General features: G+C 40.7%; 1 protein-coding gene across 1 annotated transcript in view; it reads left to right on the top strand.

Moving 5' to 3' along the window:
• The window catches only part of LOC111864415 (tyrosine-protein phosphatase non-receptor type 9), a 145556-nt gene that overhangs the window by 112675 nt on the left and 5686 nt on the right, over nt 1-27195 (top strand). The window contains exons 5-10 of the mRNA XM_023851643.2: nt 12315-12449; nt 14655-14882; nt 18018-18168; nt 22068-22266; nt 24417-24577; nt 25195-25424. Of these exons, the coding sequence (XP_023707411.1) occupies nt 12315-12449; nt 14655-14882; nt 18018-18168; nt 22068-22266; nt 24417-24577; nt 25195-25424 (1104 nt within the window). The remainder of the gene's footprint in view (nt 1-12314; nt 12450-14654; nt 14883-18017; nt 18169-22067; nt 22267-24416; nt 24578-25194; nt 25425-27195) is intronic.

The following is a 27195-nucleotide window of genomic DNA, read 5'->3' as shown; positions in this document are numbered from 1 at the left end:
TGTATATTGTGACGTGTCTACCCATTGCTAGACAACGGCTCAGTAAACATTCCCGTAACATGCGTACGTGAGAGTAGGACATCATTGCTAGGTAACAGACCAACAAACACACCTTCTTATTAAGACAGGCTGTGTTTTCCGTGTGGTCCGTGCCGAATTGTTATAAAGGGACAAAGAAGATCGCTTGAAGTAGTAGGAGGAGAGGACGATAGTCGAGAATAGTCGAGTCGAATCTTCGGAATTGGGATTTGTAGAATAATGGCAAGAAATGAATTAGACTGAGACAAGAAAACTCCATGTGTGGTTTGATGTTACAGTGAGACTGTTATAAATCCGTTGCCAGGATACGGCTAGTGAACACTAAGAATCTTGGTGCGTGTGTAGTGGTGAACTGGAAAGTGTGTAACATAGCGATAGCGCTGTATTGCATGTAGTCCAGAACTGTATGAATGTATAAGGCGCAATAAATCCCATCATCCAATCCAAAACCCGTCTTATAAGTTATCCCTACACGTGACAATATTCATAATTGAATTGGGTGAAATCAGAATAAAAAAAAAAAAAAGGAATTCCCTTTTCTTCCATTTATTATTTTCACTGTCATGTTTCAAACTTTGTACCTTTTGTTTTCTCTGTTCTACAAAATGTGGAGACAGAACCATGAAGAACTGACACGACAGTGTCACAAAATGTTACTGCTTGACTGTTCAGACACCCGGATTTTCTAACTGAAATGATCTAAATGTAACTTGGAAGGAAAGTTCAGTTTTCACGAACTGGTGTCAGGTGTGCTTCATAAAGTTTGCCTATACGCCCACCATGCACTTAAAGTGAATGGATTATAGAATGAACCCACGCGATGTCGCCATGACGTGTTTTATATCATGGCGCGACGCTCTACATGTGGCATAACATTAGGCATATGTTCACAGCATTTCCCCATTGATGGGTCCATTATGGATATCCCGTGACATATCTTATTTCGTGGTACGACACTCTGAAATGTCACCAAATTAGGTATGTGTTCCATAATTTTGACGCTTACTCATAGATGAATCCTCTATGGATATACTGTGACATTCTGTTGTGTTTTGTGTATTGTGTTTTGTTTGAACGTGTTGTCACTTAGTGTAATGTGTGTTACTTGTCTGTTGTGTCCTATTGTGTACTACTGCCACCGGGCTAAAACCCAATTGCAGTATAATAAATAATATATATATATATATATTCTTTATTTTGCGTTGCAACATTTCGTCACACAATCACGTAAAATTGTGTTTAAAACGTCTTCGAGGGTGTACCGTTATCTGATAGGGACGTAGATATTCACATCAGTAGTACAAATGATTACATTGTATTCTTAGCGCACAGCGAGAACTGAACTGACATTACCAGAGATCTTGTTGCATATACGTTAAGGTAAAGCTATCGCTGTAATAGGTCGTGGTTACCCAGAGAGCTGTGAAACTTCGAGGCTCCCACATTTTCTAGATAATCGGCGCACAGATGGCGGCGAGTTTATCAGCCTTACGCGCCGGCCGCTCCTTTACCCGCAGGAAGATTCCTGGTACTCATTTCTGTTAGAGGTTCAGTCGACCCCAGGGCCATAGTGCTGCTGGAAGGATTCGGCCAATTGAAAAATTCAGTGGCTTCATCGGGCATCGATTGTAGCATAATGCCTCAACCAACTACGCTACCGCTTGCCCAGGTGAACATTTGGAACTTGTGTTTTTGCCGTAAGATTACCATTTTAAGTTATTACTTTCAGAGATGTTTTGGACAAAGATTATGTGTTCCACGGTTACTTTTATCAGTTTTCCACGGAATCCTGATTCACAGAGGTATGTATGAGGAACTTTTCAGACGAACAGTGGAACACACCGTATTTCGTGGCGAAGTTCGGGTGTCCTACTACGAAACAAAGTTATGTTACGAAATCGGTTGTTGCTGTGGCTAGCAACAACCTCTTGGAGTGTGTGATTTTCTGAGGGGAGAGAGTAAGGTTATGTTTTTATCGTCTGCATCTAAAATCTACAAGAATTTGCTAGATTTGGGTCTCTCACAGTGGTGAGTATCAATACTTGTCTCATCTGGGATATGACGCCATGTAGTTTGGTAGTATTTAATAGACTTCAGACAAATGTACTGCCTCTGTCTACAGGGTGGAAACATAATCAGATCACTGTGCTTGCTTTTTAGTGATTTTGAAGGCAGTACTTTTCTTCGAAATGTCAGTGAACTTGTATCAGACTACACGGGGTCACATCTTCGGGCAGGTTGCGTAGCGGTAACGTTGTCTACTTGTATGCAGGAGATAACTTTGTTCAAATTCCGGCCGATATATCGGCTGTCCTAAGGTATTCGTGGTTTTCATTGTGTCATTGATGCAAATGGCAAAATTTTAAAGTTGTCCCTCTGCTTAACGAATTAAGCACTACGCTATGAAGACGTATGGTGTATGTATAGTTCCACGTGTTCTTGACGTCGGCACTAGTTGGAGGTGAGTGGTCAGTTTCACACCCATGCCGCTTTATCCCCGGGGAAAGAACCCCCGATACTCATAGGAGGCTGGATGGGCCCGAGAGCCGGTCTGGACAACGTTGAGAAAATCCTCGACCCTACCGAGACCCGAACTCCAACCTCTAAGTCCTTCAGCCCGTAGCCAGTCGCTATCCCAACTCTCAAATGGCATAATTTTACTAGGTTTAAATAACGACGCTTCCTTCTAAATCCTTATTAGTTCATCCGTCAGTCATCCTATCATTCACGCTGTATAATCGCGTTATACATTGAGACCCATAAATAACCTATAAAGCAAAAAAGAAAACTTCTCGATGTTTTATATCAGTCTTCCTACGTAACTTATTCCCATATCAGCAGTGGTTTTGTTTCCATCAAGTGCTGAAACTGAAATTGAAATTGAGATGCCGTCGCCCTCAATTCTTTTTCGCTTACGAAACCTTCAGTTTAGTGGCAATTGGAGCGGACGTTTTACGCAAAATCCGAATCGTGGCAAGGTGATTGGTTGAACCCCGAAGCTTCATACGGTCGATACACATAAAGCCAGAGGGGAGACAAGTGTTCAGACATTTCGCTTTTGATGCATGAAATACGTTGCTTCAAAATAACAGCATTATCACACCCACACTCAAAAGCAATGACACTGTACCTCGCGGCCTAATTGGTAGTACTTCTGCTTCGTGTTCGGAAAGTACTAGGTTCAAATCTCGGCCAGGCGAGCAGCTATCGACGCTGAGATGTATCATCGTTTTCTTCAGTTCCTACAGATATATTCTGGTATAGGTATAACCTCAAATTATGGCACAGCTGCTTCGACTCACATTCTTTTCAATTCGTTAGTTACTGTCACTTTACTGTGTGACGCTGTATAGTCTTGTCTGCTCACAGTGTCGCAAATAAAAACCGTAAAGATAAAAACGGTAAAGTTGCCCCTGTGCTTGACTAATTAAGCACTACATCATGAAGACGTATGGGGAATTGGAGGTATATATCCACGTTTTCTTGACCTCTGCACTAGCTGGAGGTGAGTGGTCAGCTTCATGCCTCGGCCGCTTTACCCCCGGGGATAGAGCCCCCAGTACCCATTGGACAAGAAGCTGGATAGACCGTGGATATGGTCTGGATGACATGGAGGAGAGAAAATTCTTGACCCTACCTGGACTTGAACTCCGACACCGCGGTCGTCCGGCCCACATAAATAAATAAATGAGTGAAGTTCCGGGTATAAATCTGTTTCCGGAGGTTTAAGTATCATGAGCTAGTTTTTTTTTGTCAACATCATCAGAAAAAAGTCGGAATGTTAGGCCTGCTTCCTTATGCATGCTTTTCAGATTATTTACCAGTCATATCATTTGGTGGCATGTAATCTGTGGTACTGCCTCCATCATCAGGAACGCCAAAAAATAATAGAAAATGTTTCGGATTAAGATCTCTGCATGGAGACCATGTGTCCCGACTGAGGTGTTTCGTGGTTTCCCACGGACTTTCCAGGCAATTTCTGCGATATTACCTGTTATTAGGCCACGTCCTCTTCCTTCCACATCAAGTCCGGTATTCACCGATCAGCCCATCATTCGACTGTCTTCGAATTTACCTGGAGGCAGTAACGAACTCCATCCCGCGTAAGATGCGACTCTACTCGACTACATGTGTTTGACAGAGGTGTCAACTATCAAGGTGTACAGTATATTCGTCATGCTGAGCAATATAGTGCTATGATTAATATCCTGACATGCGCCTAAAAGCCGGAATTTCGAAGTCGAAGCAAACGTCCATTGCAAGTCAACGGCTGGGTAAACATTGTTTCCGCAGTGAAGTCAGCCATTGCTTACACACGTTCCGAGGGTGCGCTGTAAACAAATATACGGCCGCAGATATGGTAACCACGGTAATTGCAATGACTTCCTGCACAACGCGATCTCGAGCAGCAGAACGGAACCCTTCGAGGCGGTGTCTGCTATCACGGACGCCTGACAGTTATAACCAGGAATGAGTCGAGAGTCCAGAAGTTCCCCATCTTCTCGTCAGAGAGGATGTTACACAAGGATTGTTAACGCAAGTGTTCAGTTGAAAAAAAATCCTAGCCGTGAGTCTCAAGTGGCCTTGGCTCCAAGACGACCCAATTGGCTGTAAACTGCCACTCGTAAAGTAACTCTGACTCTGACCCTGTCTCTGATTCTGAAGCTCAGAAAGAGAAGAAGGCAAACACCGAAGAGGCTAGAAGAAGTCAGACGGCAGAAGTGAACTCTTTGCTTTATGTGGTGTAGTTACAGTGACCTTTAGAGTGTTATCATTGTTCATACTTACGATGTGTTATAGTTGCAGTAAGACTGAAAGTTCCGCCTGGTGAAGACCCAGTAAGTCGACTCAGCGAGCGAAACCCGGGTCTGAAGTCGCTAATGCATGTGACAATATTTACTCCAGTATATGGTTCCGTGTGGGGGCACGCGGTAGTGTAGCTGGTTGAGACACTATGCTACATACCGGAATATCGCTGGTTAGATTCCCCATCAGGCCATTGGATTTTTCAATTGACCTAATCCTTCCAACCGTACTATGGCTCTGGGGTCGACTGAGCCTCTAACAGAAATGAGTACCAGGAATCTTCCCGGAGGTAAAGTGCAGCCGGGGCGTAAGGCTGACAACTTCACCGCAATCTGTGAGCCGATTGTCTAGAAAATGTGGGAACCTCGACGTCTCACAACAATGTGGCCTTCCACGGCCTGTTACGTTTCGGTTTCGCATTGAGACATCATCAAGTGGATGATCGGTAAGACAAGTGGGAATTACAGAGGTTACAACTGTATCTGGTGCAGGATCCATCGCCAGATTTACAGTGTTGACAAAATACATGAACATGTAAATAAGTTGGTAGTAAGTATGAAAATGGAAAGCGTTGTGTAGTGAGTAATGTAATGGGAAGGTTTGAAAGTGTAGGATTTGAGGTTACGAAAAATCATCTGGGATATAACTCTGTTTAGTCCGTTGAAAGTCTACCGATGTTTCGGAGGAATATGTCTCCTCTGTCTTCAGGGTCAAAAAATAGGCCAAGCGAGGAACTAGCGCGAAGTAGGCGGAAAACAGAACAAGCTCCTACTTGTTACCTGCTAAATGCTGGATTCTTATTTTCCTAATTCTGCGATGTTCTCCCGCAACGTCGGTTGTTTTTAACAGACTACACGGCGTTATATCACAGAAGATAGAACCCTTCGTGTTTAAAATGATTGTTGAAGGTAATTAAATATCATCTTCCATATGCAGAACAGATTACTATTTTAAAATCTTAAGAACTGGTACTCATGATATCATTAATATTTCTAAAAAGTCGTCAAGTTAACAATACAAAGTGTTAGGTCATTATACAGACGCTCTTAGGGACCCACATGACATTTCGGGTAGTGCCACCTTCATCCCGCGAGGCTAACTAAGCTTCTCTTCTTGAGAAGCCAACAGTTGCTCAACCGCTCAAGAAAGTCCCAGCATTCATTGCCGTATTCACAAGAGCACGCCATTGGTCTCTATTCGGACTCAAATGAATGGAGTTTGTATTAGCCTATCCTATTTCTCAAATATACGTCTCAATATTATCCACCCACTACGTCTTGGTCTTCCTAATTGACTCTTTCCTTCGGGTGTTCCTACCAAAACCCTGCCTGCAGTCTTCCCCAATGCTTGCTATGCGCCTTGACCATCTCATCATGCAGTTTTCGCCTCCCTCCTGGGTTCAAATATTCTCAGCACCCTGTTCTCAGACATCCTCACTCTTCTGCCCTTAATGGCAGAAACCGAGTTTCTCACCCGTACAGTACTACAATAAAACATAGTTTTGTATATTTTTAATCCCAACGTTTTTAGGCAGCATACGAGAAGACAGGAAGTTATGAAGTGAATAGCAGCAAATATTGCCCGAATTTAGTCTGTCTCATAAATAAAATTGTAATGTGTTACTGCCGTCCCCAAACATCTTCGCTCGCTACATTTTCAAGCTATCTGCGTTCTGATGGAGAGATGACAACATGTACTTCGTTCTTCCTCTGTTTGCTTCTAGGCCAGCCTCCTGTTAACATCTATTAGAGCTTCTTTGTTTCTGTTTACGGTATTTATGTTATCTCCCAGTAGAACACATTATCAGCATATACCAGCAGCTGATGTGTCCCGTTTAATTTCAGTCCCATCTGGTTTTCTTCGACCTTTCTAATGGCATATTCTAAAACAGTGCTGAAAAGCAATGGCGTTAAAGCATCTCCATGTTATAGATCATTTTGGATAGGAAACTTATCAAACAAATGTTTACATATACAGACTTTACTGTAGGCTTCATTTAAACACAGCTTAATCGGCCTAACTAGTTTTATGTGTAACCGAAACTATTTGAGAATACTTCACAGTATTTCCTTCCTAACTGAATTGTAGGTTTTCCTGAAATCTGTGAATAGCTGATGTACACCCCCATTGTACTCCCATTTTTTTCTCCAATATCTAGCGAAACTGATTAGAAGGTGATCTGTTATGTGGAAACCCACACTGGCGATCCCCGATAATTTGGTCTACGTATGGACTTAACTTTGAGAGAAGGATATTGGGTAAAATTTTGTGTGAAGTTGGTAAGAGTTATAGCCAATAATTTGGTTTACATATGGACCTAACCTTGAGAGAAGGTTATTGGATAAAATTTTGTGTGAAGTTGGTAAGAGTGATATCCAATAATTTTGGTTACGTATTGACTTAACCTCGAGAGAAAGATATTGGATAAAATTCTGTGTGAAGTTGGTAAGAGTGATATCCCTCTATAATTTATACAGTCAGTTTTATCACCTGTCTTGTAAATTGGTGCAACAATAGACTCCTTCCACCGAACCCTCAATTCTTACATATTTCAAACCAGAAATAATGAGTTTATACGAGTATATCTCGGCCCCTAATGTTTCATCTCGTGCTCGAATCAGTTCTACTGGAATTTGATCACTTCCTGGCGAATTGTACTTTTTAAGTAGTTACTATAGGATTCTGACGATGGTGTATAACACACTGATATATTGGGTTTTTGGACTTTATCCATCGTCCTGGTTTTTAAGATAACTAATAAAAACACGACGTTTCGGAAACTGGATCTGTTTCCGTCCTCAGGTGAAGGACGGTCCAGTGATTGAGGCTAGCTCTTTCTAACGGACCCAACAGAATAGGTGTTTTCCTTCACCTGAGGACGGAAACAGATCCAGTTTCCGAAACGTCGTGTTTTTATTAGTTATCTTAAAAACCAGGACGATGGATAAAGTCCAAAAACCCAATATATCAGTGTGTACTTTTTAAACTTTGTAATAGCAGGTTTAACCTCAAGAGGACTAGGTTCAGGTACTAACAGCTCAGATGTATATATCTGTATCTGCCTAACATCACTGACCCTGTGTACATTCAGTAACTCGGGAGTATTTCTGCCACCTATTCAAAATGTTGTTGGAATCGGCAAGCAGTTCACCATTCCCATCCTTTGTCAAGTTCTGGATTTGTAACCCATCTTAAATTCATTTATTCCTCTATGTAAGTCTGTAAAGTTCACGTTCTTACAGTGAGTTGCAAGCTCATTAATTTTGTTTTTCAGATATTTCCTCTTTTTATTACTGAAATATCTGCTGGCTTCACCTCTTGCGTTGTTCAGATTCTCTCCTTTCATTTGGCTTGGATCCTGTAACTATTGCAGTGTGGCCCTTTTCCTCTGATATTTCTTGAGAGCGTCACCAACAGTGTGACTGACTGACTGACTGACTGACTGACTGACTGACTGACTGACTGACAAATGACAGACCAGACCTCTCGTCAGAGAGGGTCCCCCCCCCATGGACAGGACAGTAACTTTCATTTAAAAAGTAACATCTGGTCATGACTGGGCTCGACACCAAGACAGGCAGATTCACTGACCGTCAGTTAGTGCTAGGTTCCTTTTAGACGCATGATATGTCTTGGTTTGTAGGCGCGTCTATGAACTATATATAAGGTTATAAAATTGAAAATAAAAATATTGAAATAGTGAATTGAAATTGTTTCTATGTTCTGTTTTTTATGTGTTTATTCTTTTGCGTTCAGATGAGAATATTATTAAAAATGGTTTGTTCCAGTAGGCATTGTAGCTGTGTAGGATGTAATATAGGTGTGTGGGATATAGTAGGCACGGCTGATGTTTATTAGCGCGCTTGGGTTGACCGTTGCTGGGCAAGTTCGTTGGGCGTGTTCAAAATTACTTGAAACATTGGATTGTTCTTATTTGAGTATGCATCGTTTAATTTAATATCGCCTTTTTAAAGACACATGTGTACATTGAAACTTTTCATATCCAAACAAACAGGATGCAACTTCCGAAATACAAGAAATTCTTGGAACAACTATTCGCCTGCTTTCCTTTCACTACAGATAGATTATATAAGTACCAAGTTTCATGACGATCGGTTCGGGGATTCAATCAGTGTTAAGGTTTTACCTACAAAATTTGAGAGGCTGTAATGTTGGTATTACTGATGGGAGGGGGGATTTATTAAATATCCTGTTGAGGTGGGCTCTTGTGGCATGATATACATACTTAGTTTCATGAAGATGTACAGGCCTTTAAGCAATATGAAGGTTTTACCTTAGCGATTTGAGAGGCTGATTGCTTCATGTGACATGATATACCTTCCAAGTTCAATTAAGATTGGTTCAGGCATTCGAAAGTTATTAGGGGACTTACAGCAAGGTGATCTCGTAAGCCGACTTTTACTCTTTTTTTTTATAAGGAAAATAGGCTAATAGAACTAATACCTATTTCTCCACCTCATTTCTAAGCCTCTTGTCCGATGTCTCATCCTTCAAAATATTTTCAGCTTCCCATCTTAATATATAGTCCCATTTTCCTCTGTGCTGCATATGGGGCAATATTCAATGTTCAACCTCCTATTTTCCACCATGCAATTCCTCTTCTATCTGCGAGAATAGCGTTCTTCACACTCACCACCACGATAACTTCAAATCTAACACAAAGGGTGCTTCTAAGTATTCTCCTTTCATTTCCGACAGTAGCCTTGAAGCATACGTGGCAACACATGTCGAATCTCGCACGCCATTCTGATGAGTTCCCATTCTACGTGGGCTTTAGTTATTCTGCCATCCTCACATTCTTCAGAGTGATACAGGCTTGCCTCTTAGACTCTGAGCTGCTTTGATATGGCATCATCAACCACTCCCCTTGCCCGATTCATGTTTTCACGTCATGGATGCTAGTCATATCGACAATGTAAAATCTTCAACAGAGCGTAGATGTTGTCAGCTGTTCACAGCCTAAAATATCATCTATCGTACGTCGTATTTCGAGTAGGCAGCCTTCTGGAAGAAACGTCCCTCTGTGATCAGCGAGATTTTGGTTCCCTTTGTACGCTGAAAATAGAATCTAGTAACCTTCAATTGATGCCTCAACAATCTACGTCACTCTGTTATGGCGCAACCTCCAAGATCTTTTATAGCCCATGCAGAGTTTTTGAATGGCTGTTTTCATCTCGTATTGAGCGTTTTCAATCGTGCTTTAGAATGTGCCATTAGGAGCTTCCATGAAAATCAGGATGGAAAGGAATGGAATTGAATATAAGACATCAATTTTTGGCCTGTTCTGAAGATGTTAATTCATTGGATCCAAATATAAATGTATATAAATAGAAAACGGAAGATTTATTCGACCTTAGTTAGGAGATTGGTCTAGAAATAAACGCAGAGAGAAGTACGTACGTGTCAATATCTCGCCACCAGGATGCAGCACAGCACCATGGCATAAAGACACTTTTTTTTATTGCTAGTGGGGTGGGACTAAGTCAATATTATATTTAAGCATCCTGTTACACTCACACAATATATGAGACAAACTCCGTCTTAAGTGCAACAATTTAATTGTAGTTCTTTCTTCTTTCCTTCCTGTAGTGTCTCATATATAGGGACTAAGTCCCTTGTACTGCGGCCACTTCTGGCCTGTTGTACCATCCCCAGATGATAGGTGAGGGTGATTGTGGAGCAGTTGGTGGAATGAAGATTGGCAGGGGAAACCGAAGTACTCGGAAAAAACCTACCCCAGCGCCACTTTGTCCACCGTGAATATGAAGATTGCGATCATCTGGGATATGACGCCGTGTAGTCCGGCAGACAGGTACCAACATTTCAAAAGAATCTTTCGCCGAAACACGGATTAAAGACCTCATGACGTCACATCCTTAAAGCTCGTAATCTTAAATTCATACCGGATTAAATTCGTCTAATACTTTCTGCCATTCAGAAAAACACAAGCACGGAAGGAATCCGGACATACATACATGCCCCGAGTGGGATTCGATCCCACGATCCCCGTGATCGAAGGGTACATCTTAGACAGGATTTGAGGCTCTAACAGTGGTGGTTATGAAGATATCTATCTTCTGCGATATTATTATTCTTAGTGGGGTGAGACTGAATCCACTTGGTACTGCGGCCACTACTGGCCTATTGTACCAGCCCCAGATGATAGGTGAGGGTGATTGTGGAATAAATGGTGGAATGAAGACTGGCAGGGGAAACAGAAGTAGTCGCAGGAAACCTACCCCAGTGCCACTTTGTCCATGACAAATCCCACAAGACCATTTTGTTGGCGAGACAGCAACGTATACTTAGTTTTCTCTGTGTTTTCTTCTAGAACAGTCTCATTACTAGCATCAATTAAAGTTTGTGTGTTTTTCTTTATAGTGTCTACATTATCACCCAGTAGATTCACATCATCAGCATAGACCAACAGCTGATGTGTCCCATTTAATTTCAGTCCCACCAGGTTTTCCTGGACCTTCCTAGTGGCATATTCTAAAGCAAAGTTGAAAAGGAGTGGCGATAAAGCATCTCCTTGTTTTAGACCATTCTGGATAGGAAAATTATCAGACAAATGTTTACCTCTGCTGACTTTACTATACGTTTTGTTTAAACAGATTTTAATCAGCCTAACTAGTTTCATGAGTACCCCAAACTCTATCAGAATGTTGTATGATACTTCCCTCCTGACTGAATCATAGGCTTCCTTGAAGTCTATGATTAGCTGATGTACTCTCACATTGTACACATTTTTCCTAATATTATTTTTAATCTATGTGTATATCCAAACATTTAAAAATAAAAAAAATGGCATTCATCATTCATATTATACTTTTTTTTCTAATCAAGGAATGTTTCAAAATGTTTTGGTGTACACTTGTTGGTCAGGAGAACACTTACAACCCTTAATCCACCTATTCAGCTGTAAAGCTGACACACACCCAGGCTAGCCTGTGCTATGCAACAGTGGCTTAAGGGGATGGCTGATAGTGTGGTTCCTGTTCTAATCTAGTTTTATATTCTGAAATGTAAAGTACAGTTTAAACTTTTGAAGTCTCTTTATTTTTGTGTATGTACCGCTAAGCTGATGGGTGAAAAGTGTGTTTTTGTTAAGTTATCAACTGAAAAAGTTACATAGAAACACATCTCAATATGTAAGATATGAGGAAATAGAGAAAGAGTTTTTTTGGTGCAGAATTTCATGATAGGGATACATTTTTTGGAGCCTGTGGCTACCATGATGTGGGGGCGTGCATTATTAGTAAACATTGGTTTGCTTTTATAACCACATAATTGCAAATATTATATATAGTGGATTTAGTTATTTAAAACATTATAGTAACTGCTTCTGTGTAATATTTCATAAAATTGAAACAATACAAAATGAGATTAATTTAATATTTTTGTTTTATTCTTGTGCCTAACTGAAAAGTTTGCCCATTGTGTTGCAGGGTGGTTATCCAGCCAAACTCAAGAAGGTTCTAATCGTCACTGCCCCACTCTGGTTCAAAGCACCATTCAAGATCCTGCGGCTCTTTGTGCGGGAAAAACTGCGAGACAGGGTGTTCACCGTTAGTATTCCTCAGGTTAGTAGAGACCAGTAATTCTCAAACTTCTTAGGTCCATGGACCATTTTGGCAGGGTGAGAGTTCCCACAGGAAACCTGTCCTAACCCTGTTGACTAGCCAGCGTGCAAAGAAAACTTATCATCCTCAGTGGGAATCTTATTTTTGCTTTGAAGATTAGTCATTTCTCTTCCTTGTATTCACTGCCACAGACACTGAAAATCTTATGTTACAGTTATGTGTTATTGGGAAAGGCAGTAGGTCCATGAAAGCTTCTTAAGAGTCTTTAATACTTGTCCTGCTGAATACCAGCTTCAGTGATCCATCTGATTCAAGCTTTAGAGATTGTCCACTACTCTGAAGCGTGACCTTGATTTCTTCCACGCGGTTCATGTTTGCGAATGGATTTTTTATATGTGCAAGCAAACCTGGTTCTAGAAAATACCTCATGAATTGCTCTGAAATATTCAGCAATCTACTCATCATTTTCATCCTTTGACATAAGGGGTAAATCAGCAAGAACTGTGAAAGAGTCTAATTGTCAGCGTCCAAGGCAACCGCTCCATCTCTCCATTTTCATACATAAAGGCTCTTACTTTGTCCTCCGTACTGAAGATAGCAACAGGTTTTCCCTTCAAGGTAAAATTCAACCCATTCAGGGTGCTGAAAATATCAGTCAAGTATTCCAGCTGGGTAGTCCATGAGAAACCATGCATGCAGTCCAAGAGGTCAGCAACTTGACAGTCACTGGCATGGAAGTACATAGATTTTGACCTGCTTGCATAGTTCAAAGAGGTGACTAAGACCTCTGCTCTGCATGAGTGAACCAATGGCCCTCAGTGCATAAAAGAAGTTCTGTACACTTCCCATCTGTTCACACAAATGTGCACATTTGGAAGGCACTTTTTGATGAAGTTTACAATCTTTAGTGCCTCATCTGAACTCTTAACTGGTCAGTGGTTACTTCTTCATGGCAAATAATTCACGATGAATGCTACAGTGCACTGCTCCCACTAATAGTGCAGCTAAATGTTATGTGTAGACAGACCCATAATCCTACTGCCAGTCACATTAATGAAGCATCATGATCACTATTACTGATACACAATGTGTAATAAACTTCATTATTCACAATAAAATAGTTCAGAATGTCACAAGTGGCTTCTTCTGTCATGTTTGGAGTCAGAGATCTTCAGAACTAAACTTTATCATGTACTTCTAAATATTCATACCTGACATATACCAGAAAATATTCCCAAGTTTATCGGCAAACTCATCTAGATGAGTGAGAGGCATTGACCCTGATGCTGGCATGACAGCAGCTGGTAGTACACGTTCTCAGCCATGGATGTTATTCTGTGTTGTCAGCAGCATTCTTGCCTCTTTTCCCAAGTTTGCCATTACATTGAAGAAGGCTTGATGAAGTTCTTTGCTATGGTATTAGCTTTCTCAGTATTTTCTGCAAACAGTAGTAACTTTTATGAAGCCTCTCTAGCATGACCCCCAGCAATAAAATGCAGAGTGCTTTTACTGTTGATCAGTTCTGTTTTTTTTTTTTTTATATTGAATAGCTCAAGAGACTTCCCCATTGTATTCCATGTGTTTGGATACAGAATAGCATTTAAGTATGAAGGGCTTCACAGCTTAAGAAGCCAAAGATTCATAACACAGAGCACAGTGAGGGCTGGGATTCTTGTTGTCCATCCAGAAAACCTCATTTTCATGTAGGCATTGTTCACTTTCTTTTCACTTTGTTCTTGCTGTTTCTGTCATTCCACTTGTTTTGGTTTTTATCATTGATTTGCCATAATGTTGATGGTATCCTCACTATTCCTCTCATACCATGTAATTTGCCAAGTCACTTCCCCTGAACACATATACCTCTTCATTGTGACTATCTTGTTATTGATATCGATATCATTATGTGGATGTGGTGGTTCACAAATTGCCTCACTTGTACTGACACTGCTGTTTTGACTCTGCTCACATTCCAGATTCCATAAATGTCAACAGCATTGAAGTAAGATTATGGTTTTCTTAAATGTGTCACTGACCTGTCTACCAAACTACATGTTCTGTATCCCAGAAAATCTTAATGCTCAACATTGTGAGATTCTCATCCTGTTGAAAATTAAATTATATCTCATATCCTGAAATTGTTCTTTCTAGATCATGTAGTTAATTTATAGGTTTTTCCCAACATAACATTATTGTTCTGTTGTCTAGTTGACATTACATATCCCACGAGAATCTCTGCCATCACGTCTTGGTGGTGAGCTGGCTGTGGATCATGCATCGTGGCTGTTGCATTGCCTCAAATCCGTGACAAACCGCCATGGCGACTTCTGTGAATTGTCTCCTCTTAGCTCAGGAGCAGCAATGGATTCTGCCCTTATTGCCACCAGTGCTGTTCCCACCACAGTGCTCAATGGGACTAGTGGGAACCTAGAACAGGTATGTATCGCAGCCTTTAGAGAAATGTGAGTTCTTAAGAAAATGATGGCTATGTTAAACTAAGGAGAATACACAGAAACATAAGCGCAAACAGATTTCACATACTTTCCTATGTTCGTATTTGGGCCACTCACCACTATTTCCTTGAAGGAACCTCCTCTCCAGTTTTATTTAGTGAGACAATCTCCATAAGGTAGAGAGTAAAAAGGTAAAATTGTCCTTGGATTTAACTAATTAAGCACTACACCATGAAGACATATGGGGGAGTGGATGTATAAATCCATATATTCTTGACTTCAACACTACTTGGAGGTGAGTGGTCAGCTTCACACCGTGCTCTTGGTACCTGTTGCATAGGAGCCTGGGTGGGCCCCAAAGTAGGTCCTGACAAAATGGAGAAGAGAAAATTCTTGACCCTACCAGGACTCAAAATCTGACTCCTTGGTCATCCAGCCTGTAGCCAGTCACTATACCGACTGAGCTATCTGGGTTCCCAGTCTCTATAAAGTACCAAAATTTGATCCAGAACAGTAGAATCATTTTCAAGAAAACCGCAAATTTGTGTTCAAGGGATGCCATGAAGGACCCCTATTCTTAGATCTAGAATGTTCACACTGCCCACACACGTTCCTATGCTGAATAAACTCTTAAATACCAAATATAAATAAATCCTTCCAATTGTTCAGGAGCTAGTGAAGGGCACATACATACTGTCGTGCAGACAGATGGCATTCCCAAAACAACTTTACCATATTATCACTTGTAGGGTGGTACATGCGACAAGAAAGACAGGTTCTAGTTTGGATGATTGGATTTATTAGCACCTTGGTTACAAGTTCTGTTAATCACATTTAAATACAGTGCTATTGCTGATTTAGACACGCACACTGGTCCTCTCCTGGTACCACACCTAAAACACAGGAACTATAACAGTCTCACTGAATCACACACTCCAAGTATTATACATGAACGAATCCTTCTAACCACACTTTAAATCTTCACAGGTTGTCTTCTTATTCCTCTTCTATGATGAACTTGCCATGGCTATCTTCCATTGAGAACTCAATAACTCAGATCTGAACCGTAGCGCTGTTTGTTTTTAAGATTACTCCTTTGCACAGACCCCATGGAATTGAAACATGTTTACCGAACCATTGCTTAGCAACAGTTGTGGCATGGGCCTCATAGAAAACATTCTCTCTATTTTTGAGGTTTGTTTACTGAGCCGTTGCTTAGCAGTGCTCTGGCCATCTATGTTACAGTATTCAGGGGTGCAGAAAAATGTGAATATCTATTTTGGCGTCAGTTCTTTTATGACCACAATAGTTTCTCATAAAAACAAGTATGAAGAGATAATTAACAAACAATTCAGAATGCATGAGTGAGAATAACTCAGATGGTAACTGCATGCAGATGGAGTTCAAAATTTGGTACAGAAAATTTCTTTCTTTTGTGAGGGGTGAGTGCACCATGTCCATAAAAGCCCAGGTAATGAATCTTACTCAGCCATGATGCAGTATATGCAGGAGTTCTTCGCACTCAGACAGGGGAGGGTGTCCCATGAAACTGACTAGATAAGCACACCTGGTATGAGATCTGAAAATGCATGCACACTTGTTCTCATTTCTTTTCATTTACAATAGGCACAAGAACCCATTTTTGCCTGGGGTGGGTGTGGCTGCTTTCCTTGTCAATATCAGAGTTAACATTTTAAAGTGGAAATAACATTCAAATTGATAAAGTAAAATTTTCTAATGAAATTAAAAGATACTTGAATTATATCCAGAAATTTTTAAGCAATACTTGAGCATCAGTTACAGTACACATTGGTAAGAATATGGAATAAATATCATATCTAGGAGATTCACTCTTGGATCTCAATGTAAAACACAAAATTGTTTGAAGAGTTCTATCTTCTGGAATTTAACATTGTGTAAGGTAAAGTTGTCCTTATGCTTAACTAATTAAGCACTGTACCATGAAAATGTATGGGAGAGTTGCTGTATAGACCCATGTTTTCTTGAGCTCAACACTTCTGTAGGTGAGTGTTCAGCTTCATGGCCTGGCCGCTTTACCCCCGGGGAAAGAGCATACCCATTGGATAGGAGACTGGGTGAGCCCCAGGGCTGGTCTGGTTTCAACATTATGTAACCCAATGTATGACACAAACTCCATCCTAAGTGCAACAATTTATTGTAGTTCTTTTGTCTTCCTTTCTTCTACACTATATGTTTCGGCCGTAAATGGCCATCATCATGTGTATACTCTCACGTAGCTGTTACACTGCATGTAGTTTAAAATTTAAAAACACCAGCTTTCTTAATATTCACTTCTCCATTGTTAATAGGTCCCGATATATCAGAATCCCCTTGCTGATATTTGTCAGATATGTATAAAATCTTTGTTAATTTACATACGTCAATTTGATTTTTGAATTTTGGTATTTTTAAAATTGGCGTATGTAAATTATCAAAGATTTTATACATATCTGACAAATATCGGCAAGGAGATTCTGATATATTGGGACCTGTTAGCAACGGAGAAATGAACAATTAAGAAAGCTGGTGTTTTTAAATTTTAAACTACATGCAGTGTAACAGCTGCGTGAGAGTATACACCTGATGATGGCCATATACTGCCGAAACATGTAGTGTAGAAGAAAAGAAGACAAAAGAACTACAATAAATTGTTGCATGTAGGATGGAGTTTGTGTCATACATTGTGTAGAGTATAACAGGATGCTTAAATATAATATTATGTAACCCATTAGAAGTCAACCAACGTTTCGGAATAACATGTCCATGTGAGAACCTGAAATCATGCAGGAAATATTTTAGTTGGTTGTGTATGTATATTGGCAAACTACTGCCAGACTGCATGGTGTGACATTCCTGCATTTGGTACTTTTCATGGTCATCATCATGAGAATGTCAAATCAGAATATTCATGCTTTATTTTATATACATTATGAGAACATCATTATAATCATTGCTGTGTTCATGTAAATTGACTAAGATATTTTTTGGTTTCTTCATTGATGTGTATCTTTTCACCCAGTTCCCTATCTGCTGAGCAATCTGCAGAACATGTAGTGAAACAAATGCAATTATATACCTGCTTGAATGAATTATGCAGGGAGAGCATGTGTGCAGCCATGGAGCTAGTGATGGTGGTGACCAGAAGTCTTTTCACTCTCCAGTATCAGGACCAGAGGAGGAAGAAGAGATAACATCTCCCCGTGACTTGGACAATGGTGACATCTGGCAACACAGCTCAGGCAGTGGAGGTAATACATAATGTTCATTAAAGAATGTTTGTGCATGTACTTAAGACTGTTTGAGTCAATGTTTTCCTTCCTCTGAAAATGATCTAATATCATGATAGTATTTTGAAAGTGATTGCAGTCAATTCCTTTCCCACCCATTCCTCAGTGTCAAGTGACTACAAGTGATACAGTATCATGAAATAACCTTTTTTAGACATCTCCACTTTGTGTGGGTCATATAGCAACCAAACTTCTTTATCCCTCTCTTTCATCCCAGAACTGCACCTCAGTTCTTTCCCTTGTTCTTTTTTTGTTCTGTGTGACATCTTTCCTAACTTGATGTTCCCTTCTTGATCATGGTCTTTCTCTTGGGTGTATTATTTTAATTTTATTTTCAAAACCTTCTTTAGGGTTCTGTCTTTATTCTTAGAATGTCTTGTGTTTTTAAAAAGAAACTAGACAATGGATAATGTCTAAATACATAATATTTGTAGCAATAGATCATCTTCACAAACTTTTAGATCTTATGTTATTTCATCATTATCAGATTTTATCTTCTCCATGTCACTGCATCTTCTGCCATTTTTACATAATTTTGCCATTTTATGAATTCACATTTAATGTAAGCTTTTTGGTCCTCATGTTTAGTCTAGTGGTTCATCAAAGTGCCCTTGTTTAAAATCCTCCAGTATTTTCAAGTGTTCTGGGAATAAGTTTACCCATGTGCTTTAAAATTCAGAGATTTATATCGGGCACAAAATATGCATTTGTATGAACCAACGTATCTCAGTCAGTGTAGTGCCTAGGCTGCGGTGTGGATGAGTGAGAAGTCAGGGTTCGATTTCTGGCAGGCAAGAAACTACCTTTGGTGCCCACTCAATCTCCTCCACATTGGGTACTAGGGGCTGTTTCTCCTGGCTGGGTCATGAAGCTGAGCAGTCACCTGGATCTAGTGCTGAGGTTAAGAATGTTTGGAGCTATACCTCCACTCCCCTACATCTTCAGTGTGTGGTGCTTAATTAAAGACAAGGACAATTATACGAGGGTCGTACTGAAAGTCATGAGCAACAATTTTTTGTAAAGTAACATGCTTTAGTATTGACAAACCAAATACACCACCTCAATCTACAGACCTTTCTTTATTTTTCCACATAATCACCACTTCTTTGTACACATTTCTTCATGCGTTCTGGGAGTTTGAAAATTCCCTTCTGTAAAATTCCGTTCCAGCCATCCGAAGACACTGATGCACTGCTTACTGAATTGCCTCCCTTGTCTCAAAACGTTGTCCATGCAGCTGATCCTTCACAAATCTGAAAAGATGGTAGTTGGAGGGTGCCAGATCAGGGCTATAGGAGGGGTGTGAAAGAACTTCCCACCCCATCTTTGCAATTGCTTCCAATGTGAGGCGAGCGTTGTCATGTAGGATGATGATGTTTCATCCCAGACGTTTATCACGCAATGCACAACGGAGCTTGTGCAGCGTTTGGATATAATGAGCAGCATTGATGGTTTGCCCAGGTTCCAGGAATTTGGCCAGAATAAACCCCTCTGCATACCAGAAGACTGAGTCCATCACCTTCGCAGCTGATGGCACTGTCTTTGCCTTCTTTTTTGATGGAGAATGCAAATGGTGCCATTCCATACTCTGCCGTTTCATTTCAGGCTCGAAATGGTGAAACCAGCTTTCGTCTCCTGTCATAACACAGAGCAAAAAATCATCGCCTTCGTGTTGATATCTCTGCAGCAGTTCTGAGGTGATGGCTTTTCGCTGACCTTTGTGGTCTTCAGTCAATAACCACGGGACCCAATGAGCACAAACTTTCCTATAGCCCAAGCTTTCAATCATCTCCTGTACTGCACTGTGCCCTATTCCAAGTTTTTGGGCTATTGTGTCCACAGTCACACCCCTGTCATCTTGAATGATCACATCCACTCTTTCCTTGTTGCATTCAGTTGAGGCTGTTCGGGGACGACCACTCCGAGGCTCATCCTCGATGTTGGTGTTCCCATCTTTAAAATGTTTCACCCATCTTCAAACACTGCCTGCACCCATGCACACACTTCCATAAGCACGCTGAAGTCTCTGGTGAATTTCTGCAGCAGGGATTTCCTCTTTCACAAGAAATTCGATGACAGGATGCTGGCGAAATGACATATTGTTGTCGACCATTTTGTTAGGAGTGATACTGGTCACATGATGCAAGCTATTGACATCACAAGACACTCAAAGTTAACACAACAGCTGGTTCCACCTACCACCATACTCTCTTTTGTCTGCTGTTCCCAGGTTGCATGCAAAAAAGTTGCTCATGACTTTCGGTACGACCTACATACTTTGCTTTGGAAGTTTGTTGTATTCCATAAGCCAGGAATCTGTTATCATATGAGATGTTGTATACTTGCTTAGTTCCGGTATATTAAAAAAAATGTCTTCTTACCAGCATGTTCATAAAGTAGATATTGGCAATAATTTCTTGAAAAAGAACGACCATATTATCACCCTCAATATTGCAATCATATCCAAGAGATCATCAGTTCAAGTATCAACCCTTAATGAGCTTCTCAATGGTTTACTGCAGCCCATCCATGAATATTCAGTGATAGTACCTTAAATTAGACCATGACCACTGCCTTCTGTATCCTTTCCCATTCATTATTCACTAGTCATTGTACAATTTGACATGGAATTGTCTGAGCTGTTGGCACCATTATATAAAATGCAAACAAATAGCACAGCTTGCAGCAGCAGAGAACACAAATACTTTTCAATGTCAGCCATAAATCAGAAACATCATGATACAATAGTTATAAATCATCTTCATTTTAACAGTACTATTGTCATGTATTTGTGACTATAGATGGAGTGTGGATTGATAATTGGATTTATTGAACTCTTGAAACTTGTAAGTACAGTTAATTATGGCGCTATTGCTAATTCATGCACTCTACAGTTCACTACAGCACACACTAAGTCCTCTCAGTTTGCTGTGTCATCACTGGTTGTCGCCTGGTAATGGATCCCAGTGCCGTAGATTCCTCAGTTAGTGTGTCCCACAACTCTGAGCCTCGCTAACTGGCACCTGTTTCACAACTAGGCATTTCTCTTTACAGTCTTCTAACAAGGGCTATTCCTCGCACTTGTACGGCTCAAGGACTGCACTCCCTAACCACCAGCTCAAGACTGTACTGCTTGTTCTGCTCATGGCCTCCTAGTCAGAGCCCATCTTCCAGCAGTTTGTAGTCCTCTATTTCCCACGCCTCTGCCAGGCAACTGTTTCGGGCTGCCTGCCTCCAAACTTGACCACTACTCAACTAATGCCACTGTCTCAAGACTGATTTGCTTTGGTTGGTTGTTTAAATTGCTGCATTAGAGCTATTCTCCAAACTACAGAGCATCATATCCCAGAAGGCTGACAGTCATTTTATGAAGGAGCGTATTATAGTTTCCCATGCATTCAGCATACCAGTATGCTTAAGAGATCACCTTGCCACCTGTATGTCTGTGCATCCTCCCCTGTAACTTTTGAATGCCAGAACCAATCTTCATGAAATGTGGTATGTATATCATAGCCCATCTGAACAGTGTACTCTATAATTCATTCCCATCAGTCTGTCGGTCTGTGTGTGTATCCCCTGTATTGTTGCTATGCATGGGCTGAGTGAACACATTTCAAGGGAAATGAATGCACATGGCTGTAGAAGAATGGTTGGATGCATCATTTTCTATGTGGTGTATTGTATCAAAGGAAAAAAGGCAATTAGTTCTTCCCAGAACTTCTTGATAATACTGCTCTGTAGGTTGGTATCAAAATAATGGCAGAGGTGCTGATGATGTACAAGTATGTAAGATTGCCACTTGTTTATGCTAGTGTGAATCTTTTGACGCATCGTACTGAGATTATGCAATCATTTTGTAGATGCCTCTTCACCTGCACCTCCTGCTTCATCAGCTAGCAGTGGCTTCTCAGATGATGACAGCCTTCACTGTGATGTTGGACATGGAATGTCACTGGAACAGTTCGTGGAGAGTGTCCGGAGTAGAGGTCGAGTTGGCCTGGTGCAAGACTATGCAGAGATCAGGGCCCGCTCACCTGATGGATCATTCAATCATGCTCGGTATGGAGAGCTGTACAGCTGCTCAGAAAACTTGACTATTATTTTGGACATATTCATCTACTCAAGTATTTGGAAATCCATTTCTGAAACTTATCTGTTTCTCTCACTGGGAAGAGGGAAAAGATTCCGACAGTCCAGTGATTGACACTAGTGCTTTGTAATGTGCCCAACTGGCTTAGCAATCTTTTCCCCTTTATACCTGATGACATAAACACAGTTTACAGAACATCATATTTGAAAAACTCAATGCAATCAACAGTGTCCAAAGTAATCATCATCACTGGCCAAGCAGCCCTCTTGGGCCATAGCCTTTCTTAGCAGCTGTGAGATTTTTCTATTCCATTGTGAATTGGATCATCTGCTTTTCACTTCCTTGGATTTTGCAACAATATTTTTTGTTATGGAGCTAGATCACCAGCCTTGCTTCCAACCTCCAACCTGGAGTTCCAGGTCTCTGTATTTATGTTCCCCAGTGACAGGGTGGCTGAGTTATACCCCAAGGCATCAGGCTCCCTTTTGTCACCTGTGACTCTCAGGGCTACTGTGGAGGCATTCTAACGTGTCTCCACATGGGACATCCAAAGTAATAGTCATGTTTACTGTAACTCACTATCATCAAAAGCATTTAGACTTAACAATACCCCACAGGTACCTTTTTTTATTTTTAATCTAGACTGGTAGTTGTGGGAGTGGGATGAGACTGAGTCTCTTCTTACTGGGGCCTCAGATGGACCTATTATGTTGGCTGTAGCCTGTAGGTGTCAGATGATTAAGGAGCATTGGCAGAATGATGATTGAGAGGAAGAAATTGAAGTACTCGGAGAGGAACTGCCGCAGTACCACTTTGTTCATGACAAATCCCAAGTTAAGTTCCCTAGAATTAAATATAGGCCTCTGTGGTTACAAATCAGCAACTAACCATGTTAGCTATGTTGCAGCTCTGCATCACTCTTACATGGTTGGGTTATTTTATTATGCTTTATCATCTGCTGAATTTATGCACAGCTAATGTATTTATGGTTTGGTGATTCTGTCAGTAAGTCAGTCTCTAAGGTGTTGAATGATGGATTATGTAGTGAATTTAAAAGGATGAAGAAGGAGGCAGTCATGACCTAAATTGACACTCCATTGTGACATTTTATGAAGGAACTGAGGAGAATCACATAAACCCACCTTACAATAGCAACTGAAAACAGTAATTGTTGCAGTTCTTCTCTTTATGCAGGGCGTTGATGTAGGCCAGTGAAGGGTAAAGTTGGCCGCAGATTCATTCTGCGTAGAATAAAGGTGGACGCAGCTGCTCACTAGTGAATCGCCTACTAGTGATTCTGTGAAGGTTGTTGGTGCTGTTGCCTCACCTTGGTAGTTGTTTGGGCGCCACCCCAGTCGGGGAATATGAGACTATCACCAGGGCCGTCAAGTAGGCCTTGACTTCAACAAAGACAGTCAACAAAATCACAACAACTTCATAACACTTACATTCGCTTTATTTAATGAGCTGTAACTACATTTTTGTTACACTTGAATATGTAACTGTATATAATTCTTTGTCACCCTTTTGTGAAGATGGAACGGGCATGAACACGTCTTCACCACTCGGAAACTAGTTAGTGTCTCCTTTGGACAAAGAGCTTTACATATCGACATCTCAGCATCAGTATGATGTCATATTACCATTTGAGCAAGCTGATTGGCTCTTGGTGGGAAGCACCACTGTAAACCCCCTAGCTACCTACTCCTTGGGCTTACATCACCCATCATAAGACAAAGAAAGAACTAAATCACGAGTTTTGCGAGAGTCACAAGACATTGAGTCATTCTCTTTCAATACATATTTCACGGCAGTTTCTAATGCGTAGTAATGTACGCAATTCACCCAAACTTGTAATTTAAGTTCTGTAAAAATACAAGAGTTACATAAAAATGAAGGTATGCAGAAATTAGGCAAAGTATATTACTAAAAAGGAGTAATCGATTACATAATGTCATGTGAATCACTGTCTTTTGTTGCTAGCATCTTCTGGTTCTGTCATAAATAACTGGGACCAGTTTTGTGTTAGGTTTCCAGTGAAATGACATACCAACAAACTGATGAACACTGTCATGCTTAGACTGATTATATGTAAATATTACTTTATCTTCTTTTCTAGGTTACGAGCCAACCTGCCAAAGAACCGGTACACAGATGTTCTTTGCTATGATGACTGCAGAGTTTTGCTGTCACAAATAGATGGAGATCCTTGCAGTGATTATATTAATGCCAATTTTGTCGATGGTTATAAACAGAAAAATGCCTTCATTTCTACACAAGGTAAAACCATTTTTACGTTCAGATGACAGTCCTAACATTGAAATTATCTGGACATTGCACTAGAAATGCTTAAGCAGATATAAACTGTCGACTCACATGATTGTATTGCATCATCATTAAGTACATAGAAGATGCAAATCATGATTAACCTTTCCTTCTGGTGCCAGTATCCTCAAATTGGATTTTACATAAGCTCATAATTCTCCAGAAAAATTCTAAAGTACAATTTTGAAATTGCAGCATACCAAAGAGTATGGTCCTCCATATTGACTGCAAAACTGTTTGAAAATCCAAATAATAAATATAATTCTGACTACCAAAATTCATTATTCAGGCAGTAACCCTCAGCAAAGCAAGAAGCAGCAAAGAAGTGCACTGACTGATAGAAAGACTGTTGTCATTTCCAGACAGCTGTCCTGTGGTTTGTTTTGTGTCAAGTTCTGGTCCTTTCGCTTGAAAGTGGTGGGTGATGAAAAATTTTCAGGCTTGGATTGAAATTTTAGATATTTAAATTTACCAGAGTCACTTATTGTTCTCTGAAGTAAGCAAAAAGTTGTTCATTTTGTTGTATGGTGTGCCTTACACAATCTAGATGCTTTTCCTAATATATTATACAGGTCCACTGTCCAAAACTGCATGTGACTTCTGGCGCATGGTGTGGGAACAGCAAGTTCTGGTTGTGGTAATGACTACGAGAGTAGTAGAAAGGGGTCGAACGAAGTGTGCCCAGTATTGGGAGCCAGAGGAGGGAGGAGCAGCTACTTATGGGACCTTCAAAGTTACAACAGCATCAGTGGAAGAACACACGGACTACATAGTCACCTCACTTAAACTCACCAACCTAAAGGTAGAGCAGTTAAAAGCCTACAGATCCTGTATTTTGGAGTGGAGGTGCCTTCTTTGCCTATTTCCCCTTCTTAAGGATAGAACTTAGGTTCATGAGACTGCCGTGCTGCCTGTGTATCCTCCCTTTCAACTTTTGAACTAGCTGATTGGTTTACATAAACATTGTGTGGACTCTGTGCCATTGGAGGTCACCAAAACTTCATGCTTTTGAAGTGTTTGGAGTCTTCTGGACTGTAACACTGCACAGTTCGGAGAAAGCGTGACATTTCAGAGAAACATATTGCCTCCATCTCAAGTGTTAAAGAGTAAGCCAATCAAGAAAACAGCAGAAGCAGGAGGCAGAAAGCTAAGCAATACATACCTAGAAGAGCTTGCCTGTTACATGCTTTGTCCAAGCGTGAAAGGAAGTGAGGGAGGCAGTGGGACAGTGATCTTGTTTGTAAGGGAGTTCAGAGAGACCCAATGCGAGAAAAGGAAATAATACTTTGGTTTGGACCTGAAAAGGGTCATCTTGCATCCAAGTAAAGGTGGAGTAGACAGAAGACATGTGCATGATGTCTGAGGAAGAGGCTGGGTGGGGATAAAGGAGCAGAAGCCAGTTGTAAAGACCAAGAAGAGTGAAATACCATTTTCTCTCCACCCATTGACTCTCTCAGAGTCAATGGTCACTCTTGCATTTGCTCTGTAAGAGTTCCTTTCAGGCTTGCACCAGCCTACATCAGGTCAGATCTTCCATGCATAGTTGTCATATCTATTTGTTTCTTGCTTGGCTTATTCTTTAACCCTGTAGATGGGTAACAGTAAACCCTTGCTTATCTGGATTAACCGGGGGATGTCATCCAGATTAATGAAGCAAAAATATCCTTGAAAGATAAAAAACTTAGAAAACAAATAAATTGAATATTTAGTAATATAGGTAGTGCTGATAGGGGCATGCGGTAGCATAGTTGGTTGAGGCACTATGCTACAAGCTGGAAGGTCGTGGGTTCAAGTCCCAATGAGGTCATTGGATTTTTTTCAATTGACCTAATCCTTCCAACTGCACTATGGCCCTGGGGTCGACTCACCCTCTCACAGAAATGAGTACCAGGAATTAATTAAATAATTTTCCTGGGGAGTAAAGTGTGGCTGGCACATAAGGCTGACAACCTTACGGCCATCTTTGTGCTGATTGTCTAGATAATGTGGGACCCTCAACATCTCACAACTCTGTGAGCCTTCATGGCCTGTTACAGGGATAGCTTTACTTTTTTTACTTTTTAGGTAGTGCTGATGAAAGTAAATTAAAAAAGATACTGCAGCAATTTCTTTCTCTGTCAGAAGCTGAAATCCAGGGTCTCCTTAATCCAGCTCTAGCCAATCTTGGATATTTTCTTGCATGGTTTCAGTTTCTCCAGCTGCCCTCAACACTGTCTGAAAACCCTCCTACCCTAATCCCTCTTTCTCCTAAATCCTATTTGTCATTTGAAGTATTGTCACATGTATGAGTGACTATAGACCTGGATTGGATTGGATTGGATTGGATTGGTAATTGGATTTACTGAACACTTACAGATTGTAACTACAAGTAACTATAGCATTATTCGTAATTCACACACTATACAGTTCACTAAAGCACACGCTAAGTCTTCTCAGTCTGCTGTGTCCTTCACTGGTTGGTGTCTGGTAATGGCTTCCAATGCTGAAGCTTCCTCAGCTTCTTTATTCATGTCCTTACTGGCCAGCAGCTGCCTCACAACTCACGCATTGCTCCAACTGACTAACTCTGAGGT

This window comes from Cryptotermes secundus, unplaced genomic scaffold, assembly GCF_002891405.2.
Source record: "Cryptotermes secundus unplaced genomic scaffold, Csec_1.0 scaffold511, whole genome shotgun sequence".
NCBI classification, from domain to species: domain Eukaryota; kingdom Metazoa; phylum Arthropoda; class Insecta; order Blattodea; family Kalotermitidae; genus Cryptotermes; species Cryptotermes secundus.
The sequence above is the reverse complement of the archived record's forward strand: the minus strand, read 5'-3'. Positions and strand labels throughout refer to the sequence as shown.